Source organism: Vanacampus margaritifer, chromosome 19, assembly GCF_051991255.1.
Source record: "Vanacampus margaritifer isolate UIUO_Vmar chromosome 19, RoL_Vmar_1.0, whole genome shotgun sequence".
In the NCBI taxonomy this organism is placed as follows: domain Eukaryota; kingdom Metazoa; phylum Chordata; class Actinopteri; order Syngnathiformes; family Syngnathidae; genus Vanacampus; species Vanacampus margaritifer.
The window spans coordinates 13892621-13919717 of record NC_135450.1 but is presented as its reverse complement, the minus strand read 5'-3'; the positions used below and the strand labels follow the sequence as shown (position 1 = coordinate 13919717).

Below are 27097 nucleotides of genomic sequence, written 5' to 3'. Positions count from 1 at the left end.
AACTTATATATGAATAGTAAGGAATTGAATTATTAACAGTTGTGTCCCGGGACTCGAGACCGCCCCACTTAAATAGCTACTGTCCTGTTTAAACCGGGACATTTGGTCACCCTATAAGGAACTTATATATGAATAATAAGGAATTGAACAATTAACAGTTGTGTCCCGGGACTCGAGACACAATGCTCAAATAGGACCGTCCCGAATAATCAGCTACTGTCCTGTTTGCTTTAAACCGGGACGTTTGGTCACCCTAGAAAGGAACTTATATATGAATAGTAAAGAATTTAACAAACAACAGTTGTGTCCCGGGACTTGAGACACAATGCTCAAATTGGGCCGTCCCAATTAATCAGCTACTGTCCTGTTTGGTTTAAACCGGGACGTTTGGTCAACCTAGAAAGGAACCTATATACTGTATGAATGGTAAAGAATTTAACAAACAACAGTTGTGTCCCGGGAATCGAGACACAATGCTCAAATGGGACCGTCCCGCATAAACCGCTACTGTCCTGTTTAATCCGGGACATTTGGTCACCCTATAAGGAACTTATATATGAATAGTAAAGAATTTAACAAATAACAGTTGTGTCCCGGGAATCGAGACACAATGCTCAAATGGGACCGTCCCGTTTAAACCATGACTGTCCAATTTAAACCATGGCGTCTGGTCACCCCAGGAAGGAACTTTTATTACTTTTTAATCATTATATGAATAAATAAGTAAATATGTTGCTTATAAAGTCAGATTTTTTTAGCAGCCATGTAGACAGCACCGTGGCAGACTCGAGTGTTTAGTAGTAAGCGGGCAGCAACCCAGCGTCTCCTCATTCAGCGAGGCTGGTGTATATAGTGGAGAAGCTAAATCAGGATTGGCTCCTGACCAGCAATGTCCTCCATTCAAACCCCAAGAGGAGCAGAACAGAATCAGTTTCCTCACAGCTAACCTACATTGGCTTCAAACGCACACTAAATATAACCGATTACAGCCAGGAGACAGAGACATCATGTGATAGCTGGTACAACCGGGACAGGTGGCTAACTGGAGACGACTCTTGTTTTGGTCACTTTCTACGTGCGGTCATTTGCAAAACTAATTTTTTTTTGCCCGTTAGAAATTGAAATGGTGATGGCAGTACAACCTTGAGACAAATTAACTCAATGTGTATTATTTCCTATGGGAAGAGTAGTTTAGAACTAATTGGAGGGTGACCCAAATCCCACAGCATCCCTTATCACAATTTCCTATTTAATTTATACGAGTATAAAAAGTTTGGTCTATGTGCCTTAATCTAAGTCTTAATCTAAATCAACCGATGATCTACCAGAGTTGAGTAAATAAACAGGACTCAATTGTCATCAAAATAGTGCACAAGAAGATTAGTAACGACTGCCAAGACTCATTCCATGTGCACTTGACCCCCGCGTACAGTTGTTTGCCAACCACAACATCTCTCTCTCCTTAAATCGCTCATTGTGGAAAAGCCATGCTAATGTCAAAATTAGCCTATTGTTAAAATGGTGGCTGTTCCCACTTTGCTCTTATGTGAACATTCCATACTTGACTTCCATTAACACAAGCTACTCAACATCAATACATACGCAGCTAGCATGCCTGTCTCACATGACAGAGAATTAGCGAAAACCCGCTAACGTTAGCGTTAATTATGACGGGTTTCTAAAATGTCCCGATTGTTGGCTAGCTTATATTTTACATTGTTGGCATGTGCCTGAAAATCATTTGTGGACATTTTCGAAAGAAGCCCAAGCGTTAATCAGTGTTTATGTTTTGTGATTTACTGTTAGCTATCCAAGCTAGCTAGCGTCGAGATAGTTATCTGGACACTAGCTAGCTATCCAAGCTAGCTAGTGTCCAGATAACTATCAGATAGCTAGATAGCTAGTGTCCAGATAACTATCTCGTTATCTGGACACTAGCTAGCTATCCAAGCTAGCTAGTGTCCAGATAACTATCTCGACGCTAGCTAGCTTGGATAGCTAGCTAGTGATAGATAGACGTTATCTCCTCTGCCGCATTAGCCAACGTTACGATTGTACGAATGCTTCTTCTAGAGATATAAGAGCTGTCTCCATGATTCACATACAGTAGGTCACCTATTTTTGGTTTTAAAACGGCAACTTTCACGCCTCTCCAATGCGTACCTCGCACAGTTGTCCCGCAAACTCCAGCGGGCACTGGCACACAAATCCGCCTAACACCGCGTGGCATTGGCCTCCGTTTCGACACGGTCTGCTGTCACACTTATTCCTTTGGATTTCACAGTGAGAGCCCACAAAGCCTGGCGGGCACTGGCAGTGATAACCGCGTGGGCCGTCCTAATGAAGACAAAAGGAAGAAGAGAAAAAAATTAGTTTGAAGAAACCACTAAAGTCACTCGGGGATGTTTTGAATTACCTTGCACGTTGCTCCGTTCTGGCATTGACCGTGGCAGCTGCTCATGGCTGATAAGAAATCAAATAGCAGATATTAGCATACATGCTAAAGCCACACATAGCTTTTCGACAGGCAAGGTCGAAGTTGCGAAAAGGTAAGAGATACTAGCCAAGCGGAGGTTCTGTTCATGCACTGAATCCACAGTGGGCATGCAACTGCTTTCGTGAGGGCAAACATGAGCGCTTGATTGCCAAGACAAGAAAAGGAACAAGTTACCGCATGTGACTGAATGAGTAAGCCTAAACTACACCTATGTTGTGAGTCCAGAAGGTGAGTGAAGGCGTTTAAAAATGTAAACATCCATTTTTGTGTGTTTTTTTTTTTTTTGAGCAGCAGCTCAAAGAAGAAACTGCCGGTTGAGAGATTGGAGGGACAAACATTTCAAAGAAGTGACTAAGATGTAAGAAAATACTGACTGATGTCACAGTTTTGTCCGGACCATCCCCGAAAACAGTCGCAGTGATATCCGCCAATCAAATTTTTGCAAGAATTAGCGTTCACGCACGGCTTTCTTGCGCACTCATTAGCATCTGTGAAAGCAGGAAGTAAAAGGACACCGCGTTCGTAAATTGCCACAAAAGCAAGGAACGTACAAGGAAAAGTTATGTTAACACGTTTTTCTTAGTAAGTCACAGTGTCCCATATCAGTGGTGAGCTATTTTTAGAACAGACATGTGGGCTATTGATGTTGTCCTTGGGGCTAACTAGTACCCGCTGGCACCATTTTATTTACTTATTTTCACAGAAAGTCATTGTCATTTTATGATCGGGACAGTTTGACAATAGAATAAATCAATTCTGACATAAACTGTCTCCAAAATGCTTATATATATATGTAAAAAAAAAAAAGAAAAACAAACTACATAACAGGCAGGCGTTAAGAAGAAGAAAAAAAAATGAAATGAGATGCAAATAACGAACGCCCACCACCGCCACAGACATCTAAAGTGTTACAACAAAGCACTGCTGCTCAAATAACTAAAGGCATGGTGAAGAGGGGGTGGGCAGTCCGCAGGGGGTCCTTCTGTACTCATGCGCGCACACACACACACAAACACCTGTCTTCTTTCTGAAACCCTACACTTAACACACACTCAACGGCAGGTAAGACTGGAAGCCGATTGCTGCTTGTAAACTGAGATCTAAGCTGGTAAAATGAGAGGGACTCTCGGGATCCTTTTTCCGGCCTTCGACCCTCCATCCCACCCCCCCACCCCCTACTTCTAACACGCATACACACCCGACTTTATTTACCAGTTGTAAATTTCCTGGCCTCAAGCCTGTCAGGTCCGCTTTTGACAGAAGCCATACAGAAACAGTCCCAACTGGCCGTTCATATAAAACGCCAGAGAAAAAAAAAAAGCGGGCAGCTGCCATTTTACCGGAATAATGACAATATTACATCACAAACGCACAATATTGAAGAACATGAGACTCACCAATCTGGCAGGTCTTTCCTTCCCACTCAGGTGGGCACACACACACGAAGCCGTCTTCCCGGTCGATGCAGGTTCCTCCGCGGGCGCACGGATTGGAAGCACAGTCGTCCAAATCTGAGTACAGTCAACATAGGAAAGTCGTTTTTTTTCTCGTGCCCAGTGTTAGCTTATATTGCTATCAGAAACGCAAACATCAATGTCATGCTAATTAATGACACTGACATTAGTGGGGGGTTTCCATCCACCCGTTTGTATTCACATTTTCAAGAAATCCGAAAATAAAACTGAATGGAAGCGCTAGAGATACGAAAAAAGGGTCCAAAATTTGTACACAAAAAATTACATCTCTATGGTGTATGCGAGTCCCCTCTCAATATCCGCAAAATAAAAACAGATGGAAACGGGCATAAGTCGCGTGTCCGTTTTCAGTAAATTCGCTTAAAAAAATTCAAAACAATTGGATGAAAACCTGACTATTGTATAATACGGCGCATGTTACTACTAGCCAGCATTAGCAGCTAATAGCTAGCCTGTCACAGTTGCGATTCATACAGACCAACTTTGAACAAATCAGGCTTACTCAAATGTTTTAGCCAAGCGTGACCAGATTTTCCAAAATTAAAAAGCGTGACACTACAGTTTTGCGGAAAAAAAAATCAAATATACAAGAATAAATTGTCATCAGGAATACTTATAGCAAACATAATGGTTGTGATATTACTTTAGCTAATGCTAAATGCTAATTGGAAGATGGCTGTACTGTTTACTTCGTGCTAGTTCCGCATTGTGTGATATTACTTTAGCTAATGCTAAATGCTAATTGGAAGATGGCTGTACCGTTTACCTCATGCTACTTCCGCATTGTGTAATATTACTTTAGCTACTGCTAAATGCTAATTGGAAGATGGCTGTACTGTTTACCTCGTGCTAGTTCCGCATTGTGTGACATTACTTTAGCTAATGCTAAATGCTAATTGGAAGATGGCTGTACTGTTTACTTCGTGCTAGTTCCGCATTGTGTGACATTACTTTAGCTAATGCTAAATGCTAATTGGAAGATGGCTGTACTGTTTACCTCATGCTACTTCCGCATTGTGTGACATTACTTTAGCTAATGCTAAATGCTAATTGGAAGATGGCTGTACTGTTTACTTCGTGCTAGTCCCGCATTGTGTGATATTACTTTAGCTAATGCTAAATGCTAATTGGAAGATGGCTGTACCGTTTACCTCATGCTACTTCCGCATTGTGTAATATTACTTTAGCTACTGCTAAATGCTAATCGGAAGATGGCTGTACTGTTTACTTCGTGCTAGTTCCGCATTGTGTGACATTACTTTAGCTAATGCTAAATGCTAATTGGAAGATGGCTGTACCGTTTACCTCATGCTACTTCCACATTGTGTGACATTACTTTAGCTAAAGCTAAATGCTAATTGGAAGATGGCTGTACCGTTTACCTCATGCTACTTCCACATTGTGTGACATTACTTTAGCTAATGCTAAATGCTAATTGGAAGATGGCTGTACTGTTTACCTCGTGCTAGTTCCGCATTGTGTGATATTACTTTAGCTAATGCTAAATGCTAATTGGAAGATGGCTGTACAGTTTACCTCGTGCTACTTCCGCAATGTAACATTGGAAATATGCAGTCAAAAAGCTCAGCTGTGTCGAGTCTGACCAGCGGCCGCAGCATGAGGCTAGTAGAACTACATTTCCCATGGTTCTTAGACACGGAAGCAGGAAGTAGTTTGCTAATGTTTCTAGAGAAGTCCATACGTTTTGCTGCTATTCAGTTTAAATGTAAATAAAGAACGTGGATTACCAAAGCGGAAAGAAAGATGGCTGCGAGAAGTGTGTCTGAACTCACTGATTGCGCAAGTCGGACCTTCCCAACCCGGTGGACACTGGCACGCGAAGCCTGCCGGACCCTCGTGGCATGTACCGCCATTTGCACAAGGACTGGAAACACAGGGGTGCTCAGCTGACCCAAGTCAGCCGATAAATGAAACGTGTTGAGACGGTGGAACTCAAATTCAAAAATTCAAATTCAAATTCAGGTTTCGTATACTTTCCAACTCACCTACGTGACACATCTTGCCCGTGTAGCCATCTTGACAGGCGCAGTGGTACTCGTCAGGCTCGGTGTTCATGCATGTGCCCCCGTTGATACACGGCTGGTGGTGACCGCAGTAATTGAGATCTGCCAAGAAACAGACAAGAAGACCATGAGACCCCATTTTTAAAAAAACTGCCAGGGCTACCCCAGATAACCTCGGTGGTTTGTAATCGCGGATAAATATAGAATACTGTATATAACACTGGACGCCCTCTCATGTTACGTTTTGATGTTACGAAATTCAAGATGTGTTAACACGCCGACGCGCGCGCCAGCCCAGAATCGATCAAAACAACAATTCGAATTCCTGTTATTTTAATGAAGGGAAACAAGTGCGTCGGGGGGGGGATACAAAGTCGAGAAAGACTTCTGCGTGAAAATGACAAGCTCTTGGCGCCGTATCACTTTCCACTGCATCCTCAACTTGGCTAATTGGCTGCCAACATTCATCCGCTCGCTGCCAGGAGTTCCCTGCAAGCATGTCGGCGTCTTCGCTCAGTATAGAGCACCAGCTGTCGGCTTGACGGGAAGCGCCGAGTGTTTCCTCAACCGCTCTGCCGCTTACAGGACGTGCCACTGCAGTTAAGAAATTCATCTCCATTAATTGTTCATCAGCCGCGGAATTAAGTTCAGAAGAATAAGCTGAGCTTTTGTTTCTGTGAGCTTTTTGTCGCACACAAAAAGCCTTTCGACTAAAACCCATCGGATCCTCGAGAAGCGGTCTTAGCCTAAAGGACGGGTCACACTAAAGGCTGCTAAATAAATGAAGAGGGGATGAGTCTCCGCTGGGGGATCTTAGGACCCGCTCTCATCCCCCAAAGTGCACTCAAGTGACGAAGGGGACGCGTGGGGATCGAGTGTCCCCGCGCTGGCGCTCAAATCTCATGAGCAGTAAAACTATACAGCTGCCGTTTTCCAACCGGAGAACGGGGAAAGACGTCTGCGACCCGATAAAGGGAGATTGACGTACGTAATGGACGCCGTCCACTTAAAGGACACAATTGCGATTATTTTCCCAAAAGGGGTTTGGTAGGGTTGAGATTCAAAATAAACCTTACCTTGCTTTAGTACGCTTTTATTTTGAAGTTGTTGCAAGTCGCAGTGTAGCATCTGACTTAATAAGGGTGAGCAGACGTCCCAGGGTTTGAAACTTTATGTCTCGAATCCTGGCGGATTTCGATTATCCTCAATTCCGATTTTTGGGCCTGCCATTCGATATTCAATTCAAAATGATTCGCAAAGAATCGTCATGTTCTACTCCAGTCAGACTCGCTAATGCTAATTAGCGCGCTACTCGCGGCACTTTTAATCACTCAAAAGAACGGCTATGGCTACAAAACGCTTCAGGAATGATTTTAACAGAGAAGCATGTTAGCATTACTCACCGGCATAAGCTCTTCCTACGCTGCAAAAAATGTTTTTATTGGCATAACTTGATTGTGACTTTTTCCTTCTACTCTCTAATGTGGCTGCAACTTAACAGCGTATCAGAACGCGCGGAACCACACTGCCCCCTAAGTGGCCAAATCGGGTACAACATGAACAGCGCTCCCAGTAAAAAGGCACACACAAACAATGGGCAAGACAAGACAAGACAGTACAGAATAATTAAAATAAAGTCGTACTAAATTAGATGAATTTTGGCACACCCCTAGTAGCTTGGTCCCGTCTCATTTTTTAAAATTTTTTAGTCCGGTCAACAAGCTAATTGTTTGGGCCATGTCTGTCAATCACACAGTTGATTAAAAAGGAATTCAACCAAACTTTTATTTTTGCGTTATCTGCTTCCTTGTCTAAGAATCATGGGAAATGTAGTCCTACTTGCCAAATGTTGCAGTTCCTTACAAATGTGAGACGTTTACAATGTGGGACCGTGACGTAAACGACACAAACTAGCTTCCAGTAGGCTGAGCAAAAACTGAACCAAGCGCTGTTGAACTATCAACAAAGATAGCATTTAGCATTAGCTGAAGCAATAACGCAACCAGAATGACTAGCGTTTAAATTTGTTCTAAATAGTCCCTGGTGAAAATGTGTTGTATATTTGATTAATTTTGAAAATCTCGTCAGGCGAGACTCGACTCATGTTAACAACACGACCACGTCATGAAATTCACTCGTTAATTAAGGATGCAATACAAACTAATAGCGCTGACATTGTACTGTATTATCGGTGTCTGTTTTTCTAACGGTTAGCAGCAGCGCTAGCGTTCGCGGCTAGCCGCTAAGCAAGTGTCCCATATTTGCTGGTGAGATGACCTTTCAAAGGCAGTTTAAATTGATGAAAATATGAAACATAACGTGCTGCTAAGCAGTTTAAATTTAAGTAAAAACTTTTTCACTGTCCTTTCTTTTCTTTGGTCCTTCCTCGGGTCTCCTGACTGCCTCACGACTCTGGCTGGAAGTGTTCGGTTTAGGTGAGCGGTATGGGATTTTTTTTTTATAGGTTTTAGGTGAACTAATGAATACACACACACATACAAAATAAAAAAATATATTTAAAAAAAAAAAAAAAAAAAAGCAATTGTGATGACATGTCAAATCTGTAAAATTACCGAATGAACAATACTGAGCTCTCCAGAAAAATAAAAATAAAAATAAATAAATAAATTTAAGTAAAAACATTTTGATGATTTAAATATGAAAACCAGTCGGTCATTCATTATTTGTTGGAAATGCATCGTTAGGACATCCAAATACCAAAATATTCAAGCACTGCCGCCCAACAAAGAATTTCGGTGTCTTGAAGGCAAACTTAAACGTCAATGACGGAGCAGAAGAGACATACAAATATCCTGTGTTGATGAATTGTGTCTTCACAAGAACACATAGCTTGAGGGTACCTGCAGGAGGACCGCGTGCCAATTTCTTAAAAGCGTGGAAGGCGATGACGCGGAACCTTTGGCATACCTTTATCGCACAATAGGCCACCCCAGTTCCTCTCGCAGTTGCACTGCCACGGGATGTTGCAAGTGCCGTGGACGCATCCGGGGAAGACGGTGCATTCGTTGCAGAACTGACCCTGCCAGCCGTAGTTGCACCTACACAAACATAGAAAATAAAACACCGTCACACATTCATCCTCCCTCAAAAAAATACTTTTGACGTCATATCAATACTTCAGATTTACCAGGACTTACAGACGAAACGATATTCCAACACTTCCTTAACATATAACTATTAAATCCTTGTTCAAACAAAAGAAAAAGCTCGCCCAGCATCCTGTTGAAATGCGCAAGTCAACCGGATCAAAATAACCGCCGGCGTGTTGGGAAATACGAGCGTGTCAGCGCTTGAAGGCAGATTCTTACACGTTGAGCCCAACTACATTTCCACAAATAATGGATGCCCACTAAAACGATTATAATTTATTAAATTAATTGTTTAAACCACAAATAGAACACAAACTATGATCCCAAAACACTTTAATATAGGGCTGAACGATTGTGGGAAATAATCAAATTGGGACAGCCCCCTATAATTTCCGTTAATGTTTTTTTCAAAGTACTTTTATGATGTATTTTTCAACAAACAATTATTTGAACAAATGATATCAAAACTATTATAAGGGCTGCTCGATTATGAAGAAAATATTAACTCATTCACTCCCGGACATTTTCACTGAAGCAATCCCCTTCGCTCCGGTCAGTTTTACTGGATTTTGACAGATTTTGCAAAGCCCACAAACAAACAATTATTAGAACAAATGATATCAAAACTATTATAAGGGCTGCTCGATTATGAAGAAAATATTAACCCATTCACTCCCGGCCACTTTCACTGAAGCAATCCCCTTCGCTCCGGTCAGTTTGACTGAATTTTGACTGATTTTGCAAAGCCCACAAAATATTGTGTTCTATTGCCATAACAACATCGAACCCACCAAAAGAAAGATTGGAGTCTCTTCTTTCATCATTTATAAGTCTTGACACCCCGCCAGGCTAAGCTAATGTCGCATATGCTAACCGTGTAGGAAACATAAGACTCAACCCGTTTATGACGCAACAGCCTTCTATAAGAATTCGCACCCCGCCCCACAGACCTCGCATCAAGGCGGCTTCCCATCGATTAACATTTTATTTTAGTCCGATTTTATTAATGTAACATACCTCTTAATATTTAACCGCTTGACAACCATTTATCAAATCTCGATGACTGTACATTGCAAACGCTTCCTGCCTGGCGTCTCGGGTCAACCCATCCCAAGGACCCCTAACTGACTAATCTTAGAGGTGGGTGACATTCCAGGGCAGGCGGGGGTTAAGAATACATCCAGCAGGCTCCCCCCGTCTGGACCGGGCTGGGGGTGGCGTTGGGTGGGCTTGAAGGTCTATGACGACGGCAGCGCGGCGGCTTCTGACGGCGTCTGGAGACGGCCGCGTGTTTACAGAGGCTGCGCACGCGCCTGCCGCTTCATGACAACACCCGGGCTATTCAGAGGCTGCGGTGTCGTCGAGCCAGCTGTCTTGTCAATTGGCTCCTATTTTCAGCCCCGCGCTCCTGCAGACGGCACCGCTGCCAATGCGCGAGACAAGGTCTTTGAACGGCTCTTATTTTGGCGGGGGGCTAAGAATACCTCACATGCTTTGCTCCACTCATTCTGATCAACTCCATGGGGTCTGACGACAATAACTTCGAAATCCTTTTTTATAAACAAATCGCAGTGGTGCCTTGAGTTACAAGTGCCCCAACATAAGAGTTTTTATTTATTTATTTTTTTATATATTTTTTTAATAGTTGTAGATTCAACCATGCTGCCACCAAAGTAAAATTGGGAAAAAAACCAGATGATGCACTTTCCAAAACTTATGCCAAGATGGCCGCCCACAGGCTATAATCTGCCAAGTTGTGCTAACCGGACTTTATACAATATTCTTCTATTCTATTCTCTTTCATTTTCTTTTTCAACACATGACACAAAAAAAAGAAGAAGAAAAAAAAAAAAAAAAAGCTGTTTTTCAGCTCCGATGGATTAAAAAGCCTGATTTCAACTGGGAATATGAATTTAAAATAAGAGTACACTGAATCATGGAACAAATTACCGTAGCTAATGCTAAACGCTATCTTAAAGTATACTTTAGCTAATGCTAAACGCCATCTTAAAGTATACTTTAGCTAATGCTGAACGCCATCTTAAAGTATACTTTAGCTAATGCTGAACGCCATCTTAAAGTATACTTTAGCTAATGCTAAACGCCATCTTAAAGTATACTTTCGCTAATGCTAAACGCCATCTTAAAGTATACTTTAGCTAATGCTAAACGCCATCTTAAAGTATACTTTAGCTAATGCTGAACGCCATCTTAAAGTATACTTTAGCTAATGCTAAACGCCATCTTAAAGTATACTTAAGCTAATGCTGAACGCCATCTTAAAGTATACTTTAGCTAATGCTGAACGCCATCTTAAAAAGTATACTTTAGCTAATGCTAAACGCCATCTTAAAGTATACTTTAGCTAATGCTGAACGTCATCTTAAAATATACTTTAGCTAATGCTGAACGTCATCTTAAAGTATACTTTAGCTAATGCTAAACGCCATCTTAAAGTATACTTTAGCTAATGCTGAACGCCATCTTAAAGTATACTTTAGCTAATGCTAAACGCCATCTTAAAGTATACTTTAGCTAATGCTGAACGCCATCTTAAAGTATACTTTAGCTAATGCTAAATGCCATCTTAAAGTATACTTTAGCTAATGCTAAACGCCATCTTAAAGTATACTTTAGCTAATGCTAAACGCCATCTTAAAGTATACTTTAGCTAATGCTAAACGCCATCTTAAAGTATACTTTAGCTAATGCTAAACGCCATCTTAAAGTATACAGGGATGTGATTTGACCAAAGTGAAATTATCAGAAAATTTAGCCGGGGGTCTGGGGGCCGCTGGCACCCAGCTAGGTCCAGGGCAGTGCCCAGTGGGGGGGTCATGAACAAATAATTATATCATGACCAAATGAAAAGTAACTCATATTAGAGCATACCACAAATGTCTTTGTTATAGCAGAAGATGTTATCTGTCGGAGTCATGTGCATACACAATGAACTACTAAATAAAAAAATCAAAAAAAAATCAAAAAAAAAAATTGATTTTTTTTTTTGGGGGGGGGATAAAAAAAGCGGAATTCCGCGAATTAGCGGAAAAATCACATCCCTGAGTATACTTTAGCTAATGCTAAACGCCATCTTAAAGTATACTTTAGCTAATGCTAAACGCTATCTTTAAGTATACTTTAGCTAATGCTAAACGCCGTCTTAAAGTATACTTAAGCTAATGCTAAACGCCATCTTAAAGTATACTTTAGCTAATGCTAAACGCCATCTTAAAGTATACTTTCGCTAATGCTAAACGCCATCTTAAAGTATACTTTAGCTAAAGCTAAACGCTATCTTGGCTGACATTGAAACATTAGAAATGCGCAGCTCACGTTGGTCGAACAGCAGCAATACTCTAGTAGGACTACATTTCCCATAATTCTTTGACAGAGAGGCATTAATTAGGTCTTGTTCTGGCATGACGAAAACAGACGCCGGCTAGTGATTAGATGTGAACATAATAGGAAGAAATTGGAATGAAAAGACGACATTCGCAAGGCACACGGCATTTCGTATAAATACTTCCTGGACATCAACAATTGTTTTCAAGCTGACGCCCTGGGAAATGAACCAGGTTTTTTGGCTCCGGAGGTGGCACATTCCATTGTACAGAAGAGCGACACTAAAAAAAAAAGGCATAAATAGGCCACCTTCTAGAAAAGTGGCTCACGGTTGTAGGTCTCAACAGGCTTTGGATGGATCAAATCTAGGCTGCGCTCGCGCCGTTATTCATCCGCAAGTAGGCGTGGGTCGGATTCCAAAATCACGGCAGCGCCACATTTCGCCATTTCCCGTATCAAGCCTTTTGACAAATATGTCACAACAAGCCTAACGTGTGCCAAATGGAAAATCCGGAGACACCAAAGCCTCCGGCAAAAAAAACGGGGCTGTGTAAATTGATGAAATAAAGGGAATGAAAGGGCAAGGAGGGATCACAAGGGATTTTATTGCCGGCTTTCTGTGACCCGAGGCTTCATTAAATTCATGCTTGAGCAGGAAGAATCTTTAGTGCTGCTCCTCCAACTCGTATCGCTTTTCCCGTCCGCCGGGATCTGACATTTCAGGAGAAGAAGAAGCCGCCCGCCGTGGCTTCTCAGGTCAAGCCTCCTCTTAAGAATCATTTGCTGTCATATCTATTTCAATTTGGATTTGGAGAAGCGCATTGTAGATGAGAAGAGGGGATGTGGCGAATCCCGGCGCGTTTACGGCGCTCACACCGACAACCCCCCGTGTGTCTTGGGCTCGAGTGGTTTAAAAAGAAAAAAAAAAAACTGAAGAGATGCTTGGTATTCTGTGTGGGATTTGGGCAGCCTAAAAATATAATACGTCAGGCAAGGCATTGCTGGAGCTAAACTGAGACGGAGACGAATGAAAGGAAGAAAAGGAAAACGAAAGGAAGGCAAGACTGAGCCAGTGTTGGTTGTTTTGGATTTTTGTGTTCGTTTTTGTTTTGTTTGGTGATGACGACACGCAATGGTAGATTTGTTTCGGCTGTCATGCTAATGCAAGTTTGATTTTATGCTACATACTGGACAGTAATATATTATTAGAGACACTATCATCCCAGTGTTTCCCACACCATGGTAATACTTGGGCGGGCCACCCTAGTAGATTTCAAGAAAATGTAATAAAAAAAAAATATATATATATATATATATATATATATATATATATATATATATATATATATATATATAATTTTATTGTACATTTAGAACAGATATAAAATTTGTGATTAATCGTGAGCAATTAATTACGAAAAAAAAAACGCCCCTAATTTTTTAATAATCTTTCGTTCTTTTTTAAAAGTAATTTTAATTATTTTTATTCTTAATTATCTTGTCTTAAAAATTTTTTTTTTTAATCATAATTAAATCGCATTACTTCACTAGTTAACTCACGATTAATCACACATTTTATATCTGTTCTAAATGTACAATAAAAAATTTTTTTCTAGGTTTTCATACTCTTGTTAACAAAAGTGGGAAAAAATGTTAAACTAATAGAAATATTTAAAATGAAATTTTGCCGTCTATAGCCATCAATGGCAGTGAATGAGTTAAGTTTTTTGAAAGATTTTTTAAAACATACAGTAGATGATGTCTAAGATTTAATAAATAAATTAATTAATAAAAATAAAAATAAAAATAGACATTTTGCTTTAAGATATTTCAACCAAGTTAAATTAAATAAATTTTCCCCTTTTACTGAAATTGAATATCGGCTCCAAATAGCCCTAAAAAAAAAAAACTATCTCTAATATTAATGCCATTTTAATTGGAGAACAGCAAAGAAACGCTACGGTTTATCAAGAATTACAAACGCAAACTCATACGACGTCATCGCAAGGCGCAGTCGCATCTGAATCGCATCACTATGGTGTACAGCGCCACCTACAGCGGCGGAGTCCCCTCTCAATATTTGCAAAAGAAGAAAACAGACGGAAACGGGCATAAGTCGCATGTCCGTTTTGCGCATTTTCAGCAAATTGGAAACAATTTGGATGGAAACCCGACTAACGGTCAAACATTCCGGTGAGCACAAAACGTGCCGACTTGGACTAACATGAGCATAAGAGAATCTTCTCATCTTACCTGCATTCCCCCGGGACGGCGCAAAACCCATGTAGCAGATTACAACCTTGCTTGCAGATCGCTAGGAGAGGGAGAAAAAAAAACAACTTGTCAATATGTGCATCCAGAAAGCAAGAGGACACCGAGGGAATCATTCACAAGGGCAAGCGGGTTGTTAGTTTGGAACAGGACATCGTGATTAATGTTTCCTTGAACCCAGTTAGAGGTCAAAGGGGGCACGACTTTATAGTCGCCCGGTACAACAATAACTCGGCTGAAACACAAACACAGATATCCAGAACATCTACGTAGGCACTGTTCATTTTTACGGAAGAGGATTGATTGGGGCCAGTGAAGAGAAAAAAAAAAAGGTTAGCAGGATTCTGACTTTAACGAATTCAGAGAATAAAGTCAGAATTCTGTGATTAAAGTAAGAATTCTGAGGATAAAGTCAGGATTCTCACTTTAATGTGAGAATTCTGAGAATTTTGACAATTCTCACTTTAAAGTCAGAATTCTGTGATTAAAGCAAGAATTCTGGGAATAAAGTCAGGATTTTGACTTTAAAGCGAGAATTCTGAGAATAAAGTCAGAATTCTCACTTTAATGTGAGAATTTTGACAATTCTCACTTTAAAGTCAGAATTCTGTGATTAAAGCAAGAATTCTGAGAGTAAAGTCAGAATTCTGACTTTAAAGTCAGAATTTTGACAATTCTGACTTTAAAGTCAGAATTCTGTGTGATTAAAGCAAGAATTCTGGGAATATAGTCAGGATTTTGACTTTAAAGCGAGAATTCTGAGGATAAAGTCAGAATTCTCACTTTAAAGTCAGAATTGTGACAATTCTGACTTTAAAGTCAGAATTCTGTGATTAAAGTGAGAATTCTGAGAATAAAGTCAGGATTTTGACTTTAAAGCGAGAATTCTGAGGATAAAGTCAGAATTCTCACTTTAAAGTCAGAATTCTGTGATTAAAGCAAGAATTCTGGGAATAAAGAAAGTGAGAATTCTGGCTTTATTCTCAGAATTTGCGCTTAAATCACAGAATCCTGACTTTGAAGTCAGAAATCTGAGATTAAAAACGTAATTCTGACTTCTAAAGTCGGAATTCTGACTTTAAACTGAGAATCCTTGCCAAACCTTTTTTTTTCTCTCTTCACTGGCCCTAATCCTCTTCCGTACATTTTTAAGGCCGCACTGCAAATAATTTCCAAGGCATGTAAAAAAAAAAATCTTAATTTCATTTTTCATCCAAATTCCAACTGAACCCAATTTCCATTGAAGACAACACATTTTAAACCAAATATAGAATATATTTGGTATGCTAAATTTAAATAAGTAAAAAATAACAACATTTTCCTGTTTTAACTTGAGTCAGCGCAGTTGCCCCTCCATCCTTCCTTCCTTTCCCCACCCTCTCCTTGTAATTGCTCGCCCCTCCCCGCTCTGCTCAGCCGAAACAAAGCAGCTGGCCTCTAATCATTAACTTGAAAGAAGCGGCTCGTTAAGTGGTCTCTGCGAGGAGACAAACATGTTGCAGCTGCTAAAAAGACCGCCCCCCCCCCCCCCCCCAAAAAAAAAAGCTCATTACCGGTGACGGACAGTCTTGCCAAGTATAAAAACAGGTAAACTCACCTGTCTTACAGTCGGGACCCATCCAGCCCTCCAGGCAAATCTGAGCGCCCGACTGCTCGCAGCGATAGTGTCCAAAGTAGTCGTCGCGAGGAACGCACAGTTTATTGCACTTGTTGCTGTAGTAGTTCTCGTCACAGCGCACCCGGATGCGGTAGATGATGCGAGCCACGGGGCCGTCATAGTGGACGGTCTTCCAGGGGTCACCGGGGTTCACCATGCCGGTGTGAGCGCTGCGCTCGATCAGGTGCTCGTCGTCATCTGAAAAGGGAATAATAAAGTTATTGGTTGGGAAATCAAGTCCATAAAAAGAACAAAAAATTGATTTTTTTTTGCTTGTGTGTACAGGTATATTTTATACCAGTGTTTTACTAAACACATTTTCAAAACTTTGCTAAGTTTTATTATTATTATTATTTAAACATTTTTCCCCCCCGGAGTTGAGTCAATAGCCTCCAATTAATTGTTTTGTTTTCCTTCTTTTGTGCCTTTTTACGCCGTTAATGTGCATTGTCCTGATTTTTTTGTTTTTGTTTTAATATGCCAGTGGGTACTAGTTAGCCCAAGTGCAACATGAGTAGCTGTTCTAAAAAAAATAGCTCACCAGTGATGGGACACTGTGACTTACTATAAAGATTTAAAAGAGAAGAAGAATGTTAACATTTATTTATTGAAAGTCAACATACTACAGGTTTCTTCTGTACAATTTTATTTTGTTAAAAATAAAAGTGTTTAATGAGTACAAAAATAAATAAAAATTCTAACCCAAATATTAAATAAATATACTATTTATATTTTTGATCAGTGTTTCATTAAACGATTTTCAAAATTTTGCAGAGTTATGTTATTATTTTTTATCCCCAGTTGAGTCAATCGCCACCTCTGAAATTAATTGCCTCCAATTAATTGTTTTCCTTTCTCCTTTTCTGCGACGTTAATGTGGATTGTCCTAAAAAGAAAAAAACAAATATATATTTTTTATATGCCAGTGGGTACTAGTTAGCCCGAGTGCAACATGAGTAGCTGTTCTAAAAATAGCTCACCGGTGATGGGACACTGTGACTTAACATTTATTTATTGAAACTTAACATGGTACATGCTTCTTCTGTACTATTTTTTTATTTTGTTAAAAATAAGATAACATTTTAGAGCTGTAATTTGAATACCGCAATGTTTTTTTTTCTCACCGTTATCACACCGTCAGGATCCAAAATCGACTACTATTTAATTTCGTCTCACTGCGAGCCTCAAAAACGCACAACAGTCGCCACAAAGAAAGTCATTAATCAGAGCGGGATTGCAGCCGGTCAACAATCTCAGTGGAAGTGGCGAGCCTGTGATTTCCTTTCCTGCATAGCTGCGACTCGCACTGCACTTAAGTCACTTTTGAAGTGAGCAAGCACTCACGCACACACATTTTCCTCTGCCGGGGTTTGACACAATGTCAGACAGAATTAAGCAACAATAACAAATAGAAGCCCCCCGGCAGTTGCCAGATGGAGAACAATGGGGCCCCGGGCCCAAGCGGGCTCGGCTACCTCGGTGTCTAAACAGCGAGCCCGGGCCGCCCAGTCCGCTCCACTTCCTGCTCGATAAACACAAGGAAAACGGCCTTTCCTGAGGACGCAGGAGGTGTGGGGAGGGGGAGGGGGAGGAGTTACGTAGGGAGGGGGAGGAGGATGTGATGCTGGGAGAGAGGAATCTCACTGACATACTGGCGGGCTCTTACGTAGGACAAGACAGGAGGCGGATGCTGACTCAGGCCAGGATTTGACTCCCATGTCTCACTAAAAGAGACTTTCAGTCACTTTTTTTCGTCATTTATTGCACGACTTCACTAGTTAACTCACGATTAATCACAAATTTTATATCTGTTCTGAATGTACAATATTTTTTTTCGTGGTTTTCATACTCTTGTTAACAAAAGTAGATTTTTTTTTTAAACTAATAGAAATAGTTCAAATGAATTTTTGACGTCTAAAGCCGTCAATGGCAGTGAATGAGTTAAACATATTAAACTAATAGAAATATGGCTGCATCTTTTAGTCATTGATAGTCACTTCATAATAATTCATAAAATTTAGTTAAAATTAAAAAGAAGAAAACGAGCGATATTGATTTGTGTTGAAGGTTTTTTTCTGCCACTAGATGGCATACTTGCATTTGTAAGACAGATTTTTGAGCTATCTGATTTTTAGCATGAAGTAACTTGTGAAATTCTGCACATTTAAATTTTTTTAAAATACCCGAAAATATATTATATAATATATTATAGTTTGACCCCCGTCTTGACAAATATATGCATTATTATTATATTTATTACTGCAAAATTTTGATGTGAACATGTCTGCTGCATTAAAAAAAAAAAAGTGGCGTTAAAGGAACTTTAAATTAACTCAAAATCAACGCACAATTTTTATTTTTTTTTTCTGGACGCACTAATTTTGACACCCCTAGTTGATACATAAACATGATTGCGTAAAACCGGAGTCATTTTCCATTTGTACATTTGAAAGCTTTATTGACGGAAAAAAAATGACAGAAACGCTGATGCAAAGCTAGTAGTTGGTAATAGACTACATCCAGTATATTGTCCTCTTCATAAATCTAAAAAATTTTTTTTTAAATAATTGAAGCCGACTAATGAACATTATATTAAACTGTTAAGCAATCAGCCAATAAAGCCCATCTCGGCAGTGTCGTGACTCGGAACACTCCCCCTAGGTTAGCTTAGCGCTAACTAGCTAGCACGACAGACAAAACAGATGGATGTCAAATCAATGTCCAAAAATAAGACCGTATTTAACAGTTTTGTTTAAAAAGAAATGGCTGCCGAATTCACTGGTGACCTCCTCCGAAGAAAGCGGAGACGACAAAGGGCAGGCCAAGGAGCTAATCACGGCTATGATGTCAATTTCTATTTCTTCTCCATTGTCCGAATTCATAAGTGCGCTTGATGTCACGGACTAAACAGGATGTGACGAACCTTTTTACAAATAAGGCCCGCGAGTGGACAAAAGAGGACCGCGTGGTATGGAAAGGCATCCATGAGGATATGTGAGACTTGTGAAAAACGTCAAGGGATCAAGGGCGCGTGCAACATTTATAGTCCTCAAACGATTCCTCCCAGACAGGGGGGGGGCTACTGCTAAGACGGGAAAAAGGGGATGTACAGGAGTCGGGCCGACGGACATTTCCGAATGAAAACAGGATACAGCTGGTCAAGCGCTGACCGCCGACATAGCTGCTTGTATTGTATGCAGGGTGTCTTGGGAGGACAATGTATCCCATGCGACATATTTCGAGAGATGTCAAAATTAATCGATTAATCGACAATTTTTTTTATTATCTAATTAATTGACAACTATTTTAATAATCGAGTAATCGTAATAGTCCTTCATAAAAGAAGGCTGATTATTTTCTGTGTTAAATCAAAATCAGACATTTGCAAACATCTGTTTTTACTTTGGAAAACAATGACCAAGCCAGTAACAGTGCAACATCAATCTCCCTCTTTTTTAATTTAATTTTATTTTTTCTAAATCACTATACGAATATGAAGTACGAAATAAACACCAATCACTGGTTAATAAGCCGTAATTAGGGTAACAAAATGCTTTGTAATACACTTTAATGCAAAATTCAAATGAATCCAATTATTCGATTAATCGATTCGAAAATTGGCGATAGACAACACTATATGAAATAAACACCAATTACTGGTTCATAAAAAATAATCGGGGGGGGGCTTTTTTAATACACTTTAATGCAAAATTTAAATGAATCCAATTGGTAGATTAATCGATTGAATAATCGAGAGATTAATCGATTAAAACAATTGTCGATAGAGACAGCACTATATGAAATAAACACCAATTACTGGTTAATAAACAGTAATCAGGGTGGAAAAATGTGTTTTTAATACACTTTAATGTAAACTTTAAATGAATCCGATTAGTCGATCAATCGATTGAATAATCGATTCGAAAAATTGGCGATAGCACTATATGAAATAAACACCAATTACTGGTTCATAAACAATAATCGGGGGCGGGGGAGCTTTTTTAATACACTTTAATGCAAAATTTAAATGAATCCAATTGGTCGATTAATCGATTGAATAATCGATAGATTAATCGATTCAAAAAAATTGTCCATAGAGACAGCACTATATGAAATAAACACCAATTACTGGTTAATAAACAGTAATCAGGGTGGAAAAATGTGTTTTTAATACACTTTAATGTAAACTTTAAATCCGATTAGTCCATTGACTAATCGATTCGAAAAATTGTCGAGAGACAGCACTATATGAAATAAACACAAATTACTGGTTAATAAACAGTAATCAGGGTGGAAAATGTGTTTTTAATACACTTTAATGTAAACTTTAAATGAATCCGATTAGTCGATCAATCGATTGAATAATCGATTCGAAAAATTGTCGATAGCACTATATGAAATAAACACCAATTACTGGTTATTAATAAACAGTAATCAGGGGGGAAATTATTTTTTTAACACACTTTAATGCAAAATTGAAATGAATCCGATTAGTCAATTAAATAATCGATAGAGTAACCGATTTGAAAAATAATCAACCGTGACAGCACTACATATTTCTACCCAAAAATGTGGCAAAAGTTAACACTATCTTGCCATTAGCACTGCGATATGTCGTCGGTTCACTTACTGTTCCGGGTAGTGTTGTCCCAATCCCAGGCCTCGACGATTAAGGTGTACGTCCGCTGAAGAAGAAGGAAAAAAAAGACAAAAGAAGACGTCATTGCGGTTAGCCGCCATTTGGAGCTGTGAAAATAGCACTTTTCCAATATTAGTCACAAACGGCACACATGAATGGGCTTTAAATCACTCGCTCGCATCCTGTCACAGTCTTTAAAAAGATTTTCGCAACAACACGTACGGCGCTCATATGACGGCACACAATACAGTAAGTACATCCCGTGTCTTCTATTGTGTAGAAAGAGGAAACGCTTCTTCCCGCGGAGAAGCCGAGTCGAAACCAAGCAAGACCACCCAAGCCCACTTCGGGAGCGCGTAATCAACATTTTCACACGATGAACAATGACGCCTTCTTCTTTTTATTGCCAGCTCGACACATAAAAAGTCAAAACGCTTTTCACGTGGAGATTTACGAGTACGCCGACTTCCATCACTTTCGAAACCAGCGCTAAAAAGAGACCTCGACCGTCGGCGCTTCGACAAGGTCACTTTGCCGCTATTAGCTCCGGCTAATGGGATTAGCTCCTTTCGGTTATGCTTTGCTCCCGGACGCATCGTGCGGCGGATCCCCGAGAAACGCCCGCCGCCGCGCGTTTGTCACGTTATTTCGTGTGCGCTTCGAATCGATGAAAGGAAGAGCGCAATGATGAAAAAAAAAAAAAAGGTTACTTTTTTTCTGCACAAGTTTAACACGATAACATTTGTAATAATTAAGTTAAAAAAAAATCAAAAAAAAAAAAATCTAAAATATTATTATTATTATTATTTATTAAATTTAATAAATATTATTCAAGTTTTTGTTTCAAAAAAAATATTATTATTATTATTATTATATAAATAACACAGACTACCTAAGCAGATGTATGACAAAAAATGCCATTTTAAATATGGACCATATTTGTGAATAAGTGCAAATAATAATAATAATAATAATAATAATAATAATAATAATAATAATAACAACAAAAAATTGTGCATCCCTAGCCTGTTCGCGTTGTATGGTAGTATGAAATTTGATTTTAGAGCAGTTAGGTCTGCCATCTACTGGTGAATGGTGCAATTGCAACTAAAACCTGACCTGTATGCTTCCATAATATTTGTTTTTCGTTTTTTTTTCTGGGATTTTTCTCTCCATTTTGCTTAATTATTCGTGGAAAACATACACTGAATATTTATCAGCGTTTTTTTAAGAATTTGGGGGATTATTTTTTTGGGGGGGGGGGATCTATCGAGGGGTAGGGGGATCAATCAAGAATTCAATTAAATTCATTACATTAATCCCCCCAAAAGAAGAAGAAAAAAAAAAAGAAAAAAATGATCAAAAGGGCCACTTGTGTGCGGTCAGGGGCCACATCCGGTCCACGGGCCACCAGTTGTTCATCCCTGCTCTACAGAGTCAAATTCGATGAACTTTGGCCCTCAGATTCATGTTGAGAAACACATCATCAACATGCCACTGTAGTTAAAAAAAAAAAAAAAAAAGTGTCAATTGTCCAATTAATTATTAATATTGTTAAAAATAGTCTCTGTTATTTCACCATCTTGGATTTCTGTAGTTATCCATGAAAGCAGAGCGACTAGAATATTCCCATCTGTGCGCAACAGAGAAACTTGTGGCGTGCTTGTCCCACTCCATTTCTGGGCCAATTTGAACCACGCCAGAATGAACTGAAGTGATCCAGGACACCAAATGTGTGAGGTCAAAAACACCCCATGTATCATTTTCTGCTTCGGTCTGGACCAGGAAATCAAATTATAATATGCGAACACACCCTGAGGGTGTTGGCGAACTTCAGTCTGGTCTGGTCTGGAGTGCACGAGCTCAGATCTGAGAACACGTTGACTACTTTTTTTTTTGCATAAGGATAGAGAGATAATCGATTTTTAGAATCGATTAATCGATCGATTATTCAATTGATTAATCGGATTCATTAGAATTTTTAATTTAAGTGTATAACAAACAAAAAAAATTTCCCCTGAATACTGTTTATTAGTAGTATTAGTATTTTGTATTTGTATCGTGATTTAAAAAAAAAAAAAAGAGGGTTTGATGTTGTACAGATGTTTGCAAATGTCTTCTTTCGTGAAGGACGACGGAAATCAATAAACAATTACTGTTGCTATGCTGAAATAAGAAGATTTGGTAAATTTTTACTTAAAAAAAAAATTTTTTAAAAAAAAGGGCTCCAAACAATTACTCGATTAAAATATTAAAATAGTTGTCAATTAATTTAATAATCTATTACCCCATTAATTTTGACAGCTATAGTATCCGATCCGAGTCACTTCAGTTCAATCCGATATTGATTACTTATGTAACATAATTCTTCTTCAATATCAAGGGAATGATTTTATTGAATTTTTTTAATCACTATACGAATATATATAAGAACGAACTAAACGCCAATCACTGGTTAATTAACAGTAATCCGGGCAAAAAATGATTTTGTAACATCCCCTAATGCAAAATTAAAATAAATCCGATGAGTCGATTAATCGATTGAATAATTGATCGATTAATCGATTCCAAAAATATTCAATAGTGACAGCACTAAAGTGTTACACACACATTGACATCAGTATGGATGAGATGAAAATGTTTTCATAATTCTAATTCAATAATTGTAAATATAAATGATAAAGATTTGAATTGTCATAAAGTGCAATAAGTCAGGTCTTTCAAAATGTAAGAAAATTATTTTTAAATTAATGTGAACAGTAAATTTCAAGAAAACAGTACGATACAAAAAAATTATAATCATGATTTTAAATTTGATTTTCTTTATTTATGGGAAATCGAAAAGGAAAATCGATTCAATACCGATTATTTATTTATTTTTTTAAACCCAGCCCAAGGTTTCAGTACTATGTTGACAAGAAGTGGTTGCTAGGCAACAATGTCAGTAGTGACCGAGCAAAATCCGGAAAATTCTGCCCGCCGTCAATGGCGCAGCACTCCATTCGAGTAATCTATCCGGAGTGCTGCAGGGCTCACTGCTAGGCAACCGGATGACCTAAATAGCAATCATTACGTCACCGTCGGAGACAGTCGTAGTAGCCACAATGTGACCCTCCACTGTAATGTTGTCACTGATTTGGCCAGCGGACAAGCGGCATTCCCAACTTGCCGTCACTCAAATATTGAAGCAGGAAAGAGAAATTGCGGCGAGGAGTGTTGTTGATCTGGGGGGGTGGGGGGGGGGGTGTTGCTGCTGGGCTGCGGGATTAAGTTGGCTTGTCTGGCGATGGGAGGAAGGGGAGGGGAGTGTTATTGTGGAGACACACGAGTCGACGCAAAAGAAGAGGACGGAAATGGAGGTGGAGGGCGCCGTTTTAGGCCCACTGATTTTTCGCTTCAGGTTGAAGCTTTACTAGAATTGAGGATTTTGTGTGGAGAAGCCGGAATCAACCCGGCCGAGCGCAGACGCACAACAGATGCAAGCCTGAATGATGGATTATTTGACATGAACCGTGGATCATCCCACGACACGTCGCTCGGCTTCTGACCTTACCACCTACTCCCTCCCCCCCCCCCCTCACCGACGACCCCTCCCCCCCTTCCTCAATAGCTCGTCTGAGCACGCGGGTAAGGTGCGCGTACGCCGACCCTTCAATCCTGAAAAAAAACATTCTGAATCAATATGCCCCCGTTTTGTGTCGGAAATGCCCCCACCCCAAAAAAAAAAAAAAAAACAGTCAGCGCAGTCCGCGTGGCGTTGGGCTGGCGGACTTGTCTGGTTTCCCACAGACCTTCCCAGTCTGTGATTAGCTGGATTAAGTGACAGCTGCCCAAATGGTCGGAACAAGATAGATGATGGGCAGATAAAGAGGGAGGGGGGTTGGGGGAGGAGAGGCGCGACTGAACAAAGACCCTTGTCCCCGACACCGTAACTCATCCCCGTCCCCATCAAAACCATTGTCCGCCGTGGGACGCAGTCAGCTTGAGGACAATTAGCAATTAGCATTTGCGCCAGCGATTAAGTTGGACGGAGTCAAAAAAAAGACAACACGGTGGATTGTAGCGCAAGACGCGCGCGTGCTGGGAAATCCCGTGAATAATTCTCAAAAGTATTGATAGGGCTATTAATCGATTAAACGATTAAGCCACAATTTATTGATTAACTGATTCATCTCAATTTAAATGAACTCATTCACTCCCAGCCATTTTCACAGAAGCAATCCCCTTCACTCCCGGCGGTTTTACTGGATTTTGACTGATTTTGCAAGGCCCACAGAGTATTGTGTTCTATTGCTATTGAAAACATGGAACCTAGCAAAAGAAAGATTTAGTCTCTTCTTTCATCAGGAAAAAAAAAAGATTTCTAACTGTTTCTGTTTTGCAGCAATTAGCATTAGAATATAGCTAAGTTTCATCATTATTCACAAATCTGTTTAAAACACTGGGGAAAATATTTTGTTGCAACAAGGCCCTGGTTGATCTCTGATGGCCGTGTTTGTAATAACTACCATTGCTTCAAGCGCCCTTTTCAGGTCAGAGGCGGCATCAAAGCCTTCTGTATGCTCCAGCATAAAATAAAATAAAACATACAAAAAAACGTATAAATACGTTTTTGGGACCAATGTAATATTTAAAATAGAACGTATTTATCTGTTTTTGGGAGCAAATGAGTTAATTGTCAAAAATGCTCACAATTTCTCTATTCTTCCATGAAAGTGAATTGATTTGATTCATGGAAGAAAAACTATTTGCGCTTTTGACAATTTTCTGACATGTTATGGACCAAACAGGTAACTGAATCATAATTTATGTTTGAACATTTTATGTAATATATATATATATATATAAATTTAATTTTAAATAAAAAGGTTCAGGTTTTTTTGTTTTTGAAAAAAGGGCTGTAAATGTAAATTTATTATGTAATCTGATATATCGATTCATTGACAGATTCGATTAAAATAATAGTGCTATCGCTATTGAATATTTTTTTTTAGAATCGATTAATCTATCGATTTCCAATCGATTCATCAGATTCATATCAAATTTTTGTATTATTGGTATTACAAAACCATTTTTTTCTAGGGGTGCACCGATGGATCGGCCGGCCTATTTATCGGCCCCGATTTCCTTCATTTTGGAAGATCGGTAATCGGCCAATCCCTTAAAAGTAAACCGATCTTTTCCGCCATCTCATCTCCCTCATCAGAGGTCCCGAAAAGTCAATATTGCTCGTCAGATATTGTTCAATGTTTTCCAATAAAACAAGATTGGAACACCGAAGGTATATGCTGCTTGTAGAAAAAAAATAAAAAATCGGTATCGGCAAAAATCGCTATCGGCAGGTGAGACATTTTAAAAGATTGGAGATTGGCCGGAAAATTGTGATCGGTGCACCTCAAAATTTTTCCCCGATTATTGTTTATTAACTAGTGATCGGTGTTTATTTTATACTTTGCATTCATATAGTGATTAAAAAAAAGGGGGTGGGATTATAACTCTAACTTTATGAACCTCTAAAGAGCATTTCCAATGTTTGAATCTTCAAGCATGAAATGAGGAAATACTTAAGAAGCTGCTGTCAGTCAAATCGGCGAAAACCCTCCCTTGCCCTACTCCTAATGGATTAGAGGATTTACTCGGAGAAATCCTAGTTTTCAAGTGAAGAAGGGGGGGCATTTTGAACAACAACAACAACAAAAGGTGTTTCTGTGTCCTGATTTAAAAGAAACCGTAGGGCCCGACAAATTTATTATCGGCCGCCGATTATAATCAGCCGATTATTGCCTTTCAAACGTTTGCCAAACCAATTGGGCCAAATGGTTGATTGTTTTTCCATTATAATCGAAGAAAACAGAAGTTTCCGACGCTGTGAAAGTACCCTGAATGCACCATTTTGCTTACGTAGCATTAGCAACGAGCAAGTGTGTAGCGTATGTTATTCCGGTTATTCTGTTGTCCCCCCAAAGCGTCCTTTAAGCTGTTTAATGACACCGCAGTTGGAGTTAATTGTAAAACTAAACACACGGCAATCAGAATAACATCCACTGCATATTTAAATACAAAACATGCTTCGTTTTTT

The 27097-nt window shown here is 39.5% G+C and overlaps 1 protein-coding gene across 2 annotated transcripts in view; it reads right to left on the bottom strand.

The window, feature by feature from the left end:
• The window catches only part of jag2b (jagged canonical Notch ligand 2b), a 61132-nt gene that overhangs the window by 16982 nt on the left and 17053 nt on the right, over nucleotides 1-27097 (bottom strand). Inside the window, exons 3-12 of one of the 2 annotated variants that reach the window (XM_077552837.1) lie at nucleotides 21010-21064; nucleotides 16320-16577; nucleotides 14705-14765; nucleotides 8925-9055; nucleotides 5979-6098; nucleotides 5766-5879; nucleotides 3895-4008; nucleotides 2872-2985; nucleotides 2417-2463; nucleotides 2164-2337 (exon numbers count right to left, since the gene is read on the bottom strand). In XM_077552837.1, the coding sequence (XP_077408963.1) occupies nucleotides 2164-2337; nucleotides 2417-2463; nucleotides 2872-2985; nucleotides 3895-4008; nucleotides 5766-5879; nucleotides 5979-6098; nucleotides 8925-9055; nucleotides 14705-14765; nucleotides 16320-16577; nucleotides 21010-21064 (1188 nt within the window). The remainder of the gene's footprint in view (nucleotides 1-2163; nucleotides 2338-2416; nucleotides 2464-2871; nucleotides 2986-3894; nucleotides 4009-5765; nucleotides 5880-5978; nucleotides 6099-8924; nucleotides 9056-14704; nucleotides 14766-16319; nucleotides 16578-21009; nucleotides 21065-27097) is intronic. The other variant, XM_077552838.1, reaches the window with a different exon arrangement.